The sequence below is a fragment of the Tremella mesenterica genome, assembly GCF_000271645.1.
Source record: "Tremella mesenterica DSM 1558 unplaced genomic scaffold TREMEscaffold_2, whole genome shotgun sequence".
Taxonomy (NCBI): Eukaryota; Fungi; Basidiomycota; class Tremellomycetes; order Tremellales; family Tremellaceae; genus Tremella; species Tremella mesenterica.
The window spans coordinates 1,190,858-1,207,336 of NW_006711226.1; the positions used below are offsets into that span (position 1 = coordinate 1,190,858).

The 16,479-nt window shown below is 46.3% G+C and overlaps 7 protein-coding genes across 7 annotated transcripts; 2 read left to right on the top strand and 5 right to left on the bottom strand.

The window, feature by feature from the left end:
* Positions 1–583: 583 nt before the first annotated feature.
* On the bottom strand, positions 584–2,025 carry TREMEDRAFT_60234 (uncharacterized protein; the record flags this gene model as incomplete). The annotated part of the gene is made up of 5 exons (XM_007002690.1): positions 584–597; positions 830–913; positions 972–1,154; positions 1,412–1,690; positions 1,878–2,025. 5 exons carry the CDS (start codon positions 2,023–2,025, stop codon positions 584–586), a joined length of 708 nt encoding a protein of 235 aa, XP_007002752.1.
* Positions 2,026–2,373: 348 nt separating this feature from the next.
* Positions 2,374–3,063, top strand: TREMEDRAFT_67686 (uncharacterized protein; the record flags this gene model as incomplete). Its single annotated transcript, XM_007002930.1, has 3 exons — positions 2,374–2,439; positions 2,657–2,752; positions 2,944–3,063. 3 exons carry the CDS (start codon positions 2,374–2,376, stop codon positions 3,061–3,063), a joined length of 282 nt encoding a protein of 93 aa, XP_007002992.1.
* A 161-nt stretch (positions 3,064–3,224) lies between these two features.
* Positions 3,225–3,956, bottom strand: DyP1 (dye-decolorizing heme-containing peroxidase). The gene has a single exon (XM_007002552.1). It carries the CDS (start codon positions 3,760–3,762, stop codon positions 3,304–3,306), a length of 459 nt encoding a protein of 152 aa, XP_007002614.1. The 5' UTR covers positions 3,763–3,956; the 3' UTR covers positions 3,225–3,303.
* Positions 3,957–5,248: 1,292 nt separating this feature from the next.
* TREMEDRAFT_56396 (uncharacterized protein) lies at positions 5,249–6,104 on the bottom strand (the record flags this gene model as incomplete). Its single annotated transcript, XM_007002553.1, has 2 exons — positions 5,436–6,104; positions 5,249–5,362 (listed from the first exon to the last, which is right to left on the bottom strand). A coding segment is annotated over exon 1 (494 nt), but the record flags the coding sequence as incomplete, so codon positions are not given.
* A 507-nt stretch (positions 6,105–6,611) lies between these two features.
* TREMEDRAFT_37740 (uncharacterized protein) lies at positions 6,612–8,262 on the top strand. The gene is made up of 5 exons (XM_007002425.1): positions 6,612–6,748; positions 6,790–6,959; positions 7,119–7,420; positions 7,576–7,797; positions 7,952–8,262. The coding sequence occupies exons 1-5, from the start codon at positions 6,617–6,619 to the stop codon at positions 8,149–8,151; spliced, it is 1,026 nt and encodes a 341-aa protein (XP_007002487.1). The 5' UTR covers positions 6,612–6,616; the 3' UTR covers positions 8,152–8,262.
* A 127-nt stretch (positions 8,263–8,389) lies between these two features.
* TREMEDRAFT_27990 (uncharacterized protein) lies at positions 8,390–10,839 on the bottom strand (the record flags this gene model as incomplete). Its single annotated transcript, XM_007002350.1, has 5 exons — positions 8,390–8,464; positions 8,556–9,086; positions 9,303–9,664; positions 9,969–10,274; positions 10,524–10,839. The coding sequence occupies 5 exons, from the start codon at positions 10,837–10,839 to the stop codon at positions 8,390–8,392; spliced, it is 1,590 nt and encodes a 529-aa protein (XP_007002412.1).
* Positions 10,840–14,391: 3,552 nt separating this feature from the next.
* TREMEDRAFT_42752 (uncharacterized protein) lies at positions 14,392–15,673 on the bottom strand. The gene is made up of 7 exons (XM_007002484.1): positions 15,572–15,673; positions 15,430–15,525; positions 15,274–15,389; positions 15,136–15,229; positions 14,798–15,092; positions 14,571–14,749; positions 14,392–14,489 (listed from the first exon to the last, which is right to left on the bottom strand). Exons 1-7 carry the CDS (start codon positions 15,644–15,646, stop codon positions 14,445–14,447), a joined length of 900 nt encoding a protein of 299 aa, XP_007002546.1. The 5' UTR covers positions 15,647–15,673; the 3' UTR covers positions 14,392–14,444.
* Between the last annotated feature and the right edge of the window lie 806 nt (positions 15,674–16,479).

The following is a 16,479-nucleotide window of genomic DNA, read 5'->3' on the forward strand; positions in this document are numbered from 1 at the left end:
TTTTTTGAGAATCGACTTCTAATTTGTGTTGCTTGAAACGGATCGTCCGTATCGTGGCGGCTACGGGAGTATCCTGCTTCTAAGCTGACCTTTTGTGAAGCACACTCATCCACTGATACGGATATGAATAGCACATGCATATGAGACTCGTTGACGATGCTATACAACTGAGAACTATGTAGCGTTCTCTAACCCGGCATTGACCATTTTCAGATGTTCCATACAACAAGCACCGACCTCGAAAGCTTTTACACTTCTGTACTTTCTTTTCGCCTTGCATCCTTTTACCCCACATTGAGCGTCAAGTATGTTCCTCTTCGGCGTAGCAGATACATCCTCGGCTCTGTCATGGTTGGTGAAGGAGGGAGGGAGAAGATCGATCCATGTTTCTTTTCCTTTTGGAGCACTGACCGTCTGAACCAATTTACCATCTATCAATTTGGACGTGAAGCGGATCATATCATTGGAGGCGGGCATTAGACGACGGGCGACAGAAGCGGAGTTTGTACCGGGAGCAGGGGAACCGTCGAGAGGATCTTCGAGTTTATTTCTCGATTTAGAGGTTTGGGCACGGAGTAGGCGATTAATCGTTTGGTCCTGATTGTCAGCAAGATCCCTCTCATCTTCTCATATCTTTTCACACCCTCCATATCCAGCTTTTGAAACATCACCATCATACTTGCTATCAACACCCAGAGAACGTAGACGTTTTCTGTTTTCTATTGACGGAGAAGACATGATGGGGGTATATAACAGAGCAAAGCTAGTCATATAGTTTTCGAAAGGAAGACATCCGAACTCACCTGTTCATCTTGTCTTTTTTGCTCACTTTGTCTCTTCCTCCTTCTGGCCGTTTCTTCTCTCCGAAGTTGTTTTTCAGCTTCAGTCAAAATTAATTTATTCTTCCCTGGATCTGAAGGTCAAACACTTTTCACATGATTGCGCATCACCATGGGTAGAAAAGAACTCACCATTTGGAAGTTCTAATAAAGTTTCTCGTAAACCTTTATCATGTTTCGCTCTTTGTCTCGCGGTGAGTTTTGAAGGAGAAACAGATTGAAAACTTTCGTTCTCATCTTCCATCGTATCGTCCATTTCGTCAACTTCTGGAGTTGCTATCATATCCACTTCATCTTCTAAACCATCGTCACTTGCTTTTAGTTAGCGAAAACATGATCGTCCTTTCATGTACCATCTCCTAGATGAACGAACTCTACACGGGATAGATAGTCCTTGGGAGAAGGTCCATTATCGATGTATCTCTCCGCATTCCAGGGAGAAGACAATAGGGATGATGGTGATGTAAGATAGGCATCTTTCTTGGGAATTGGCCGGATTACCCGTATGTGAGAAGTAAGGACATGTGATATGATAGGGAAGGGAGAGACAACAATGAAAGATCTCAACGTACCAGCTTCAATCTCCATAGTTGCTCTCTTAGTTCTTTTCGCCCCCTTTTTCGCTGCTGCCCTTGAGGGTCGTTTTCCTCCTGTATCAACTTCTTTACTTTGGCTTACACGTAAGGTGATCTTGATTGGACTTGGTTGTCTTTCACGAGATGTTGATGTACTCCCTTCTGCACTCCCACTCCCACTCCCGCTACCAACTCGACTGACATCGGCACTGTTAGGTTCTTCATCTTCACCTTCAGCGTCGATATCCATATCTTCACTAGCTATCACACTTGATACTGTTCATTAGATTCATCGTTATCATAATTTGATCCTCCATACACTTGACATCGAGCGTCATGCACATCAATTTGCACGGGTCCCAATTAGACATGACACGGAGAGACATGACATCATTTCGAGGAGGTGATTATAAGTGTTGATTTGGACCAGAAGAAGAATGGGGAGAGAGAGGCGCCGACTCACATCCTGATTGTCCCCTACCCACACCTTCTTCCTCGGATTCGTAAGATTCACCTTCGGCATCACTCCCAGCATCCTCTTCCACTTCATCATCATCCGGTATCGAAGGGGAAGGTGATTCGACGATTTTCTTTGAGCGTCTGGGCGGCATCACGAAACCACTACGTGTTGTATGTTCTTGTACCTTGATAGTTAAGGTTAGATCGGTAGTGAGAAATATCAGGGATATGAGAGGTGAGAAAGGGAGATGAATGACGTGGGAGTTGAAGTACTACTAGTATTCGTTGAAGTGTTGAATTTTGTGTGAATTTTCCTTCCTTGAAACCTAGAATTTCCTCTTTTCAACGAGGTTAATCTTACCTCACTTCATTCTCTACATCCACTTTTTCAACTCATCTCTTTCTTCCGTCCCCCCTAAATCCGTAAAACCTTCAGAATTTCATCTTGATCCTTAATTGACCAGGTCGGATACAGTAGTGCAAAAGGGTCATACGACAAAATGGACTTTTCAAACTTTAACGGTGCCGAGCAGGCTCATATGACAAAAGTTTTGGAGAAGAAACAGGTACGTCACTCTTCCGATAATTTTCCCTCCCTTTTATCTTTCTGCATACATCTACTAGACTAATTCTCCCATTCACTCTGTGATCATCGAGCCATATATGATACGTGCTTGAGTTGAAAATGACTCGAACTCAAACATGGTGATTGTTCTGGATCGACATGACTGGTTTTTCCACTTGGGGTGATATACCTGACGATGGAGAAATGCTAAGATTCAGATGCAAGATTTTATGAAATTATACTCTGGTTTAATGGAGAGATGTTTTATGACATGTGTGAATGATTTCACTTCAAAGTCATTAACGGGGAACGAAGTGAGTTTCGTCCTCCCTATCACTATACATATACTCTACTTCGGTCCTTCAAGTCTTCCAAGATATCCTTCTCATTTCTTCAAATTCGCTCACCCGGAGGATTTTAGACTCGTCGTAATATACTGAAAATGTGAGAAGTGGGGAGGTGATGTTGGTTTCGAAAGATATAACAGAACTGCTACTCATCACAGATAACTTGCGTTCAAAATTGTACGGATAAATTCCTCAAGCATTCCGAACGTGTCGGAGCCCGGTTTTCAGAGTACAACGCTGGTCAGTTTCTCGGTTTCTTTTTCATGGAAAAGTACTGATAGATAGAACAAATGCAACAAGCTGGTCCATAAATTTATATGTAGCATCTTTTCTTCGAGCTGCTACTTGCCCTCGTCATCGACTCCGTCTCAAAGACTTATCTCACTAAATCATCCTTACGACTGTAAATTTGATTGACCACACTTGCAGATGAAACGGACCAGGCATCAATGATACATACACCAAGCAGAATTGCACGGCGGAAAAAGACGATTGGCTAATTTACAAGCTAGAAGATATCAAGACATGACAAACCCTGGTCCACCTCTCAAGATCCTACTGACACTTTTCCAGAACAACAACTCCGCAGCGTCCAATTCACCTTCTAATCTAATCAACCAACTTTTAAACCTCACCACATCCCCATCTTTCACTCCCTCCCTTTCTTTCATCCTCTTGACCACTCTCTCCACTGCGTTCTTCGCCGCTCCTTTAGTCTCCACATCCATGCTTTCCGTCGTCACCGCCCTATGCCACCAAACCCTGACCAGCAACATGACCGCCCTTTTTCCCGCCTCATCCGCTCGCCAGGAATTTGTCCGTCTATCTGCCAAAGCCGCCTCTTGAGTGCCTTCAACGAGGAAAGACCAACCGACCTCTCTCGCTGCCCAAGTGGCGTACACTTCAGCGGTGACGAGCAAAGATGTATGTTTTTCCGCCGCGACGGCTAATCTTCCAGAGAGGGAAGCTTGAAACATTGAGCAATAGGCAATAGCGGTAAGTGTATCCGTTCGTGCTTTTGCTAAATGTGCCGAAGGGAGATCAGAAGTTCCCAGGAGAGTCAAACATATTTTGTATTGTTTCACCGCACCGTCCAATAGTTCCCAACAAGTCTGAGCGAGTTCCAAAGAAGAGACAAGTCCTTGTGCCTCATCATCACTGACGAGGGAAATGACCGAAGCTTTTCGTGACCATGCAGTGACGCCGTCAGGTCCTACAAGTGGACTGGACATCGATGATTGTCGTCTGAGTCTCCCGTTTTGTTCACTAGTTCCTGTGGGTAACCAAGATTCTCTACGTCCTGAAGGAGGAAGGGAGAAAGATCCACTAGCGAGTCGGGATGCTTTCGGAGAAAAACTTGTCAATGGTTCTCGTTGAGGGATGACATCAAGACCAGAGGTCTTTCTTGGTGTTCCGGTGGAAAGACGTGAACCATTGGACGAAATGGATTGTCGACGATTTTCAGATATACTGCCCAATTGTGGGGCTTTCGAACTTTTGCGAGATCCCTGCGAACTTACAGACCCCTGAGCTTCTCCCTCTTCATCTTCTTCATGTATCGTTTCGCTCCGTCCAGAATGTTTCCTTCCCGATGAGGTTCCCGCACTACTCAGACTCGTCCTTCCGGATCGATCTCCATTGATATTACGCCTGGGACGACGTTTACGCCAAACCATCCTCAACAAAGAGGCGTAGAGTACTTTGGCATCCGCATACTGTTGGACAGCCTCCCACGCCAGGGTGGCGGCAGCTGCAGCTTTATACCCTTTATGTTTCGCTGCCCTTTCTCGACATTCCGTCGCAAGCATCGACATGTCCGCCATGAGAGAACGGAAGTCGTCTTCGTCCAGATCGACCCCGAGCACGAAAGTGTGTCGTACCCGTTCCAAAGAAGATCGACCCGAGGCTAGTTGGACACGGGTGACGAGGGAAGTAGTAGCTGAGGAGCTTAAAACGCGAGAGGAAGAAGCGACAGTAGCCATGTTGCTCGCTTGATCCAAGGCTTTCTCGGATAGTTCGACATGTAGGTCCACATTACTGAGATCGGGGGAGAAAGAAGATACTCGAATAGCGGCGGTGGAGAGAGCGAGAAACATTTCCGCCATACAGGGAGAAGCCTCTGTGGCTTCTTTTTGACCCATATCACGTACACGGTCCATTCGATCCGCTGCGACGTCTTCCATGGCTTGTAAGGCCTCTCGCGCCAACTGACCCACATGTCCATCCCAGAGCTTCTGCTCATCGTCGGCTGCATCGTCGACCTCTTGCAAGGTGATACTGAGGAGAGCGCAACACTGAGCCAAGGATTCTCGAGCGACGATGGAGCGAGGAGCAAGACGATTGGTCAACTCGCGTAACAGAGCAACGGCTTCTTGAAATGAGACAATAGATAATCGTGGAGGTTGATAATCTTGCGCCAGCTTCATAAGAAGGTTTGCTCGCCCCAGCATTGCTCGAGGAGCCATCGGTTGTAAATGAAGACCACGGACGAATAGCTCGTCAGCTCGTGAGAGATGATGATGGGCCTTGTCGCTGCCGACGGAGTAAGTGGAGGCTTTGACTGCGTGACCGAAGGCACCTGAGCGTCAATGACATTCTTCGAGCCATTCTACGCTGCGTATCTTGGCACGGAAGGAATGCATGTACTCACCTTCCATGCACGAATCATAGTCCTTGTACTTATCCCCCGAGATCTTTGACCCCTTCGACGGGCCTGCCCACTCTACATCCAGAGGATCGACCTCTCCATCCCTTGAGTGGTCCGATTCTTCCTCCTCAAGATTCTCCTCCTCCCTCAAGTGACTCAGCTGGGATGGGAAGTAGTGTCGAGGGGAATGCCCAGAATAGATTGCTCCCGGTGAGAGAGGAGGCATCTCACTCATTGGGGAAATAGGAGGAGTGATGAGCCCCACATGACTAGAATGTCCTGAGTGACTTGAGTGTAACGACGCCGTCAGATGTTTCGTTCCCGGCGACAAAGCCAAACCATCGGCGTGAAAAACAACATCGAGTCCTTTTCGTTCTGGTGAAGGGGTAGGAAGACCGACTTTAGATGAAGAGCTCGGATGAAGCTGGGGACGACGTGCTGGAATTGGGGAGGATGGGACTGTGAGAGTGTAATCGGATGCGAAAAGTGAGCCAGTAGGTTGAGTCGTCATGTTTTCTTGATACTTTCACCTCCAATGGTAAGTTTCCAGGATAGTGGCGAGTGATGAGAATTGTTGGAGATAGATGTCAAAAGGTTATGTGGTACAGACCAATCTGTGAGAACCTTTCCAACCACTCCCACTAAACCTCGATGCAGGCCGACGAACTCGACGAGGAGAGCAACCTGCTTGCATGCTGCGTTGAAGTCTATCAGTTCCTAGTTGGCAAACAGGCACGACACCGGGCATTGTTCGATTCCCTGAGACGAGCTCGACTCCGCAAAGAGGCGTTTGACCAGTCGTTGGCTTGCAGAGGGGGAACGGGAGAGGGGAATAGGGAGATCGAAGCAGAGGGGTAAGGGGAGAGAGAGGAAGAGGAAAGAAGGATTATCTTTTTGCTGGAGAGGGAGACGAAATGGGAAAGACCTTGAACTTTGTTCTGCTTCAGGAACACTACCAGTAACCGAGTTCGGAACGGCGAGTGCCGCCTAAAGATATAGGCGCGCACGCTTCAATGACATTTTAGGCTTGGAGGAACCGCGTCACAGGATCACAGCTCGACCACATATCAGAATGCGCCTATTCCGTCCATTCTATGTACTGTACTTGACTTCGACTCAAGTCGTCAAGTATCAATCATCTCAGAACAGTGAACAAGCTCCATGCGACAGAGATCAAGAGGAATATGACATCGTCTAACCCCGCTCATTCGTCCACTTCCCTTTTTCGTCAACTCACTTGGAAATCTACCGTCCTTTTAGACATCCGACTGGCAGATGGCGAACCCGGCGCAGGCGGGCGTGTAGACAGATACTATGTCAGTTGTGGGAAAAGGCTCGAAATGTGACTGACTTTTAGATGCATGCACCTAGATATACATATCTCTCTTTGCTCATCCCTGAGATTCGAGAGAACCTCGTCGAGTTGGCATTGGACGATGAGCAGTTGGCGGCGACAGATGAGAAGGATTGGTGGTTCGAGGAAGAACCACAAGATGGTGGATTTGCGGGTCAAGGGGCTTGCAAGTGGTAGGTTTTTTCTACTTCCTATCTTAGACTGGGACTACTGTCTTCTGTCCCTCTCGCCTCCCTGAGTTGCTTCCAACCGTAATTGATGACTCCGTACCCGTCTCTCATGAACGGTCTTCTACAGTAGGGTTTCTCCTTGGATGTCGAGCTGACCCACAGGCACTGGCCAATAGACCTACACGACCTAGTCTCCACTATCTCTCGTCCTGTTGACCCTACACTACCTTCGACGTCCTCATCATCAAAATCCTCCCTTATTCACCCACGACCCCTACGACTTCTGCTACATCTCTCCGCACCACCAACAGATAAACTGATCATATCAAACGATGTCGAAGAATGCAAGTTACAATACATCAACCAGCTGAAAGAGGGAGACTTTGTTCGGTGGCGGAATACGAACAAGGTGACATCACTACGTCGAGCAGACCTTGAAGCGGGGTGGGATGGGCTTGTTCAGGGTTAGTTTGCCTCCTGCTTTCGTGTCCAACTCCTTCGTTTCGTTCTTCTATGCGTCGGCTCCTCTCCGCGATCATTAGATATAGCCTGCCAATTTTGTGACGGTTATGACAGACAACGTCCAGTTGGATTCGACTCACTGAGCTGACAAGACTAGACGATTTTGACTTGTATTTGAGAATATCAAGTCGTATCCTTCCCTTGCCCATTCCTCCCGCCACCACATCCCTTCCACCAGGCTCTCGACCTCCTTCCACAGACCCATCAGGTGCTCCAAAGGCAGAATCATCCTACTCCGCTCGGGCCTTACCTATCAAATTGTATCTGCCCGATAATGCTCCTGTCATACAAGAGGTGATACCCCCGTTGCTTTCAGATGGTGAGTCATCCGTTTGTTCCTTCACTGATCCTTTTGCCATGGGCATTCGCATTGTTGCTCGGTGTGAGCACAAAGCCGTGTGCACGAATGGACGAGTGAAGGGTCACAGGAGTCTTGAGAATGTGAAGAGAGTACGGGTACGACTGACATATAGGGAAACCTCAGACCGTCATTGGTATGCTGAGACAACATCTTTCTCTCCTCTTTCCTCCTGGCGCGAATCCTTATACCATGGCAGTCCCCATCTGCCAAGGCGTTCAATTACCTCCCGATGCTGAATTAGCATGGCTGGCAGCTTGTCTCTGTGGTGCGGACGGATGGCTTCGGATAGGGATACAGCTGCGATTGGACTGATGCGACGTTATCAGGAATATTTTGGTCGGTTGATTTCATAGCGGATGACATTGTTTTCTACACTCTATCTGATGCCAATGTCATGTGATCATTGTGTGAGAACCCTAAAAACTCTACAAAGTTTACAACCCTTCGATTTCTGACAAACTCGACCGTCTCACAAATGCAAGTTTACCAAGATCATTCGAGATACACCTCGTCAACCAACATATCTATTCTTTCTATTTCATTTCCGACATCAAGCCAAGGCGATAGGCGTTTCTTTGGGAAATCTTACAAACATCAGTAACAAAAAAGCGATCATCGCAACGGCCTATATCATCAGCTCCATTCTCTTCCCTCTCAGATGTCTGCATCTCCCTTTTCTGTGTACGCCACAATGTTGAATGATTGCGATTACTCACCGCATTGGCAGCAAATACCAAAGTAGGTCTTCCAACTTCACTAAGAGCACCGAAAACCGTTCCAAATACTCCGATAGTCGAGACCGTGGCTAACTTTTCGATCAAAGCAATAGCACCTAAAGCATCTGATCTTTCTTCCGGAGCAACGAAATCTAATGTAACACCTTTGATGGCTGAACCTGTCCCACTTGCAAAAGGTAAAACGGCAGCAGCGAGGAAAAGATGCCATCCTTGTGTACTGGCTGTAACACAAGCTGTGAGACAACCATCTGAAAAGATACTCCATCGAAGGAAATGAAGATCGAACTCTGCTCCGTGGGCTCTATCGGTGGGAGTTTTAGCGGTGTCTACTTGAGGAGCGAAGGTGACAGTTGGTTCTTCTGCTTCGAGAGGAGAATCAGGTCTGTCGTCTGATGATCTCTCTGGAGGAGGGAGAAGTTGATGAGATGGTGAGAAATAAGCTCGACCTAAGGCGATGATTCTGGGAAAACAAAGTGATAGGAAGAATGCTTTGACGAGAAGTGTGAGAGACTGAGATGAGTATTTCTCCACTCTGCCGTCTTGAGCCATTATTTTTACTTTACCATGTTTCTTGCACCCTTCTCAGAGAAGAGTGATCATTGTGTTTGACACTGTCACTCCATCAAATCATCGAATGTAAGGAAGGATGGACTAAAAGAAACGATTTGAGGGGAATAAAATGAGTAGGATTCAAATTTAAAGATGGTTGAAAATGAAGCCACTCACCAACATCACACCCGATTGATCGGGTAAAAAACCAAATGCGTTCGTTCCTACCAATTGAAGAGCCATAGGTACATAACCAGTTGCCAAGACTGAAAAGAATCCTCCTAATCCCAACAGGGTCAAGTTGATATCCCAGCGTTTCTTCCCATCGATCATCTTGCGTCGAGGAAGGAACAAGGCGAGAGGAGCGAGGAAAGATCTTTTCTTCTTTTCTAATGCCTGGACAGAGGAGGGATGATGATTACCATCAGGACTGACATAAGGGAGGAAGAAACGACCGAAGATGGTACAGAATACTAAAAGACAAAAAGTTACTTGAAATGGGGCTAATTGACCAAAATAACGGTAGACTGTTCCACCGACTGGTAGTCAGATTATGTTCTTTCTCTTGACTTGCGAACAAACGAGCGAAAGTATCCTCTCAATGAACAGGTAGAGGCGTATGGTGAAATTCATTATGAGCAGGTAGATTTCTGATGTCATATACTATACCGAGGTAAACAAGGAAGATATGGTAGGGGACGGTGAGCAAGATCGATCAGACCATGAGTAACTAGTGAGCTTTACCTCTCAGACGAGTAAAATGGACTTGAGACGAATCATGGGAAGAGATAATGATGAAATGTAAAGAGAAATAGTAAGGAAAGAGAAATGGTTATAACTCACTTATATACCCAACTGAACTTCCTAACAATATACAACCCTGAAGTACACCAAATAATTTAGTACGTTCTTCCGCCAAAGCTAAATGAGCTATGAAAGCATTACCAGCGAGTTGATAACCTCCTGAAGAACCTATCAAATTGAAGGTTTGTGATAATTGTATAAACATTACACCTGTGGATCCTCCTATTGATTGAGCGTATATTTGAGTTAAGTTCCTCAAAGCTGCCCAAGCTGTTTGTTGGAACATTGCTGCTTTTGGCCCGAATTTTTTGATCCAGAAACCGGTGAGAAATAGGTTTATGATTGCTATAATGTTTCAGCACCCTTTTTTCCCATCTACAATGTGATAGTAAACCCTGATGATTCGGCCTATCATTTCCCAGACATCACAATATCTTGGTAGGTATCACAGCTGGCGAATTACCCCAGAGTAACTCTGACAGATGGACGATATCGAAAGCCTTGGGGAAATCCGAAATTGAGTAGATCATCTGATGTGTTTGTGTATGACGAAGAATTAGGAATGAATTAAGAAAAGGTAGTAATGAGACTCACTACAAGTCGTGGTAGTAGTAGACATGATAGCTAAACTCCTAGCTGCTCTAGCTTCTATAATAGGTAAAGCACATCTATCCCCTGCACCGGTCCATGAATGGGTTTTGTAATACTCTTCACAGGTCATGACTCTGAATGCGTATACCAAAGAAGTTTGTGTGAAAGCGAAGGTTAAACCGAGTAACCAAGAGGTGAAAAGTACTCTTGATAGGGGAGGAATGAGAGGTTTATGAGGATCATGAGTGGTATTGGTATGTTGAGTAGGAATGAGAGGAGTGGATTCTGTTGGTTTTGGTGATGGTATTCTTGAGCTCATCTTGACTTGTTATACATACAAATAACCACCTGGTCGGTAGTCGTTATTCGTGACGAGTTGAAGAAATGGTGTTTTGTAAAGATGTCATTGATCAAGGAAAGATGAGGGATGCATGACGTTGTATGGTGTGTTATAGATACGAATCGTCGAAAGATTATGATACCCTGAGAGACTTTGTTATCGGATTTGACCGTTGGTCATGGTCTGAACATCATGACCATGCCTAAGGTACCAAGGACTACCAATCGACCACATTCATCTTCAAGTTACTCATAACTCTCATCGAATTCATATCTTTCTCGATAATCAACAATATCCAATACTATCTAAAGCATAAGAATAAGTATAATCATCCTGTCCACTCTTAACGACCTTACCATCAACTTGATCATACTCATCGTCAACATCATCAACTTCTTCTTCCGATAAAACTTCTTTCCAACCTTGTTTCTCTTTCCATTCATCCAAACTTCCAAACCTAACCATACCTCTCCCACCTAACAATTTCATCTCATCCCTGATCCTCTTTTCCACTTCTTCCTGTACTTTCTTTTCGTCCACTTTACCTTTCAATCCCACACAATTAGAATCTAAACAACCTAAATTCCAAAACCCAACTTGGGGTACATCTTTAACTGCTAATTTTGCTAAATTAGCACATAATCTATCGAAAAGATACCAATCTACATCCCCATAATATTGTCTTTGAGCTTTCCATTTACCCTTTGAACCTTTAGGTGGTAAAATCACGATATCGAATTTCTTCACACTCAATGGCATATCTTGAAAAGCTGGATTATCGATCAATTCAAATGTACTAAATGTTAAAGTTCTTATGAGTAAAGTAACTTTTTCAACTGTTATTGGTATAGGAGCAGGTCTTAACCAAATTGCGGAAGGTAATGATTCTCCTATTATTTTAATTATCAATTCTCTAGGTGTGAGATTGTTTAGAAGTGAACATGTTGGCCATCTTCTACAAAATAAATTTGAATATCCAGGACGAGAATCTACCAAGAGTGTTAAAATTTGAAGATAAGGTAAAGAAATTGAATTTTGTTCACATTGAGTTCCATGAGTATGAACGGTGAGTCGAGTTGTATGTTTTAAAAAATCTTGTTTCAATGTTGATATCTTTCCTCTTTCTTTTCGACCATCTTCTTTCTTCGAGCTCTTTGTTACTTCCATTCTGTTTGATAGATTTAGGTCCAACTTCCCACATCCCTCTGATCCTTCTATTCTGTCTGATGGGTACGACTTCACGCATCTTTCTACCTCACCTGATGGGTTCGTATGGTGGGATGTACAAGAATCTATATCGGTATCGTTCGTAGAATCAGAGGAAGAAGAAGGGATAAAAGGATTATGACTTAATAAATCAGCATGAATGTGGGAATATAATAACGGTATACAGAATGATGATAATGATTTGGAAGTTCGACAGAGTATGGCTAAAGTAGGTCGATCTACCAGGTTGAGAATACGATATAAGAGATCCGGATGAGTGAGAGGATGTGGGGTTGACTGAAACATCAGCTTAGAAACCTTCTCAATTACCTCTCCAGCTAATCCGAAAGAGGACTGACCATTCTGTTTGTATACTTGACTCTCAATATAGATAACAATGTAATTGTATCACAACAGGTAGTTAAGATTTCGACTTTGATTTACAATAATTGGTTGGACGAGGGAATATGGAAGATAACACAGAAAAAATAAGATCGTCGTACACGATGGAGAGAATATCCAAGGGGCAAACTTGTACTTATACATAAACTCTCCTCTTCGATATATGGTAGACCTAATTCCCACCGAGGGGAAATATTGCAAAGGAGTGTAGAAAGGAAAAAAGGAGTGCTTCCTTCCATCAATTCCCCCTCCAATTCAAACAAACTACGACCACCTCTTGTCCTCCTTCCGACCCGCGACCGAACAACGTGGGAGTGGGAACATATCGCGCCGTGTTGACTAACACTACTAAGTACAATTCGTTTATCGATATCCTACAGTATGTCGTTGGTACATGACATGCATCGTATCATATCATATCATATCCATGTTTTCACTTCCTTTTGACTCAACTTACCGCTGGAATGTCAATACTTGACTCACGAGGACTCTTTGGGAGAATTTCAAGTACGTCTCACTCGATAAAAAGATCACTCTACACATCCCTCCCAAACCTTTCTCTCATCATCATCAAAAACTCCTTCTCCTTCTTCCCTAACCCATTCACCCAATCGTTTAAATTTCGCATCTCCAACCCATCTTCCACCTTTCCTTCCAACCGTCCCCATCATCCCCTCCATCCTTTCCTTTACCATTTCCTGTTTTTCTTCTTCCCCTCCATCCATCCCAGTCCAACTATTATGTATCCTTCCCATTCCAACAAACGTCACTGTCCTCATTGGTACACTTACCAAACTTGCCAAATACCCTAAATACCTTCCGAAACTCAGACAAGGCAGGATACTCCTATCTACCCTCGCAGGTCTCCAAGGGTGACGAGGGGAAGAATGGAAAATAATGACGATTTCACGAATGGAAGGACGTAAATGTCTCATTGTCAATATCGGGTCTTTTGGGATATCCACCACACTTCCAGTTTCGAGAACTAGTATCAAACGACGGAGTGAAGGTGGAAGTCGGGAATAATCGATTCCTGTGGGAGGAACAGAGGGGTTTTCTAGACCTCTCAAAACGAGAGTATGTATGTTGAGAGAAGGTAGATTGGAGAGAAGATGACATTGTTGAGGAGTCGAGATATGGTCAGAAAGAGAGGAAAAACAGTGATGGAAGATCCGACCAGGTGCCCAGGAAGAATGTACTCGAAGGAGATGTAGAGGACGTTGAGGTGATAGAATAAGGTGGATAGGGATGTGAGAACAAAGAGAGGTGTGATAGCGAAGTATAACAGCTTGAGATTTTTCAACAAGTGTGAGTCGTTTGAATTTTAAGTTCTCAGCCTCGGAGATAGGTGGAGTTTCTTGAGCCGTCGACAACAGAGGGTTCAGCGGATCGTCAACTTGAGGCGATATCAGATCGGTCAGAGCGTGAGGGGGATAATCAATGTCCACGTCAATGGTGTGATACAAGACGTCAGACGCCACGGCGAAGAACCCTCGACTGACGAGAAGACATGTCGTCAGGCTGTGTCGAGGCAAGAATGATAGGATCCGGCGTAAAAGATCAGGCGCGAAAAGGCGAGATTGGAGACCAAGCGTTGAGCGAGATTCGCTCGAAGGAGTCGACATGATGATGTGAGCGTTTATGACGAGATGCTTTCGTAAAAAAAAAAGTAAGGACAGATACACACAAAGCGGTGAGGCATGTGATATATACCCCAAGATAGGGGTCAGTCGAAGGGAGCGGGGATGAAAGGAACGAACAACCATCGGGATAAAACGAGCAGATGACACGAGAAAGGAGGTAGTCAGCTAAAGGGTGAGATAGGACGAGGGGTGATCAGCTTTGCATCAATCACCATTGACCTCCTGACACTGCCTTACTAGGCTCCACAGACACACGTCAGTAGGTGGACACCCACATCGTATTCAAAGCAGACATCACATATGCCCAATTTACACCGCAACTTAGATCACATCCTACATCTGCCCAGTTTGCATCTTCTGTTTCTCCGCTTCGAGGCGCTGCGAGATCAGCATTACTCACAACTGCGCTCGGGAACGATGGGACGGCAGCATGGAGCACGCGGACATGAAATCACTCACGCCGTAGAGCAATTGAACGGCAATATTAATGTTCTGAGGCAATCCCTGAATAGTGACGAGACGCTCGTCTGGGTTGACTGGCTGTCCCGGGCCGGCAGGAGTACCAGGGTCCGTGACGCGGATCTGGCACTGAGATTGGGTACGGATTTCGTTGATCTTCGCGCCACCTTTGCCAATGACTGAAGCACGTCAGTGAACACATCTCGAGCAAAGCGTGGTGAACTCACTGGCACCAACGAGGGAATTGGGAATGAAGATTTGCTGCATCTGCATGCCAGGGGGTAGACCACCGCTGCCGCCACCGCCGCCACCGCCGCCACCGCCGCCGCCACCGCCGCCACCACCACCACCGCCGGAACCCCCACCACCGTACGACCCAGAAGGCCCACCCCGCGCTCCCGTCTGACGGTAGACGCCAGAGGTCGAGCCGGGATTCCGCTCCTGATACTCTAGAAGAATGGTACCGATGTAGTATACGGCGATGTGGATGGCATCGGCGACCCCAGAGCAGGACAGAACGCGCTGGACTGTCAGTGACGTCCTCCTGAGTAGTGGAATGCCTCACCTCCGTAGAACCAGGAAGCATGGACTCGCTAGCGTTGAGCCTGGCGCCGGACGCCTCTTGGATTTCCTTGATCTTGGCGCCTTGCTTGCCGATGCTAAGAAGTCAGATAAACGCAAACGTAATCACTTAAGCACATACACGCTACCCATGCGAGAGTTGGGAATGATAAATTTGATGGTGACAGCCCTCGAGCCGGGAACGGAAGCCACGTCGAAGGGTTCATCGTTGATTCGTCGGACGATCAAGCCAAAAGCCTACGGATGAGCGACGATCCGGCAAAGAAACCAAACTCACCTTTGCCACGGCATCGAGAGGTCCGGAAACATTAAGAATACGTTCGGGATTACCAGGGATAGATTCAGATACAGTGACGCGAGCATGCGATCTTTCCTGCAATGGTCAGCTGGGCCTCTTCCTTCATGTGATGCTAACGCACTCGGATATCGTTGACATGGGCTCCTCCTTTGCCGATGATGATACTGGCGTCTTGAGTGACGATCAGGCATCTCATTGCAATCTGCTGCGCAGGTGGCTCGGCCGCCTGGGCTGCCTGGACGGGTGGAGCGGGGAGGGAGGCGGATTCGGGGATGACGATGCGGGAGGACGTCTCTCCGCTAACATATCAGCGGATTTCCTCATTGACCAACCGAAACTTCTGAACTCACCCCTCCATGTTGACATCTTCCATCTTTTTCTTATTAGCAGTGACTCCGTTTTCCTTGCCGACTATCGGCTTTTCTTCTTTGATCTCCTCCTTGATCTCCGCCACGGTGCCGGCAGCCGCCTGGGAATCGGCGCCAGCGTCTGTCTTCTCAGCGGGGGGGACGTCGGTCAGTTCCTCGCTGGCGTCGACCGACTGTGCCGGCTGGATGTCGGTGGTCTCTCCGCGTGCGCGTTTGACGGCGCTGTCTCCTTCAGGCGAAGCAGGACGCTTGTTCGAGTTGGCTGTGGTGGGAACGTCGGACATTTGACAAGTGATTTATTGAAGAGGGAGAGGCTCAATCAGTCTGTATTCCCAAAAGGAATATTATTTTTCGACGGATTGGTTGACAAGATGTTTGATGAAGTGCGCCAGCGATAGAATCCAGAAGTAGGACGTGTAGACCGTGATCGACGAAGGGACGGATTCAAACGCGAGTCGGAAAGAGCGAGCAGTATGAAAAGTTTGTACGTGGCGAGAGTGTTGACAAGCGTGTTGGTCGAGGGTCGGAGCAATATGCAAAATGATAGGAATGGGGTCAGAGGAGAGGAAGGTTGTGACGACCAGAGAAAGACTCACCTGTGAGATTGATGAAATGAAAGCCTTACTTGACCTGGGATGGGGAGCGGATAGGTGGATGGAGG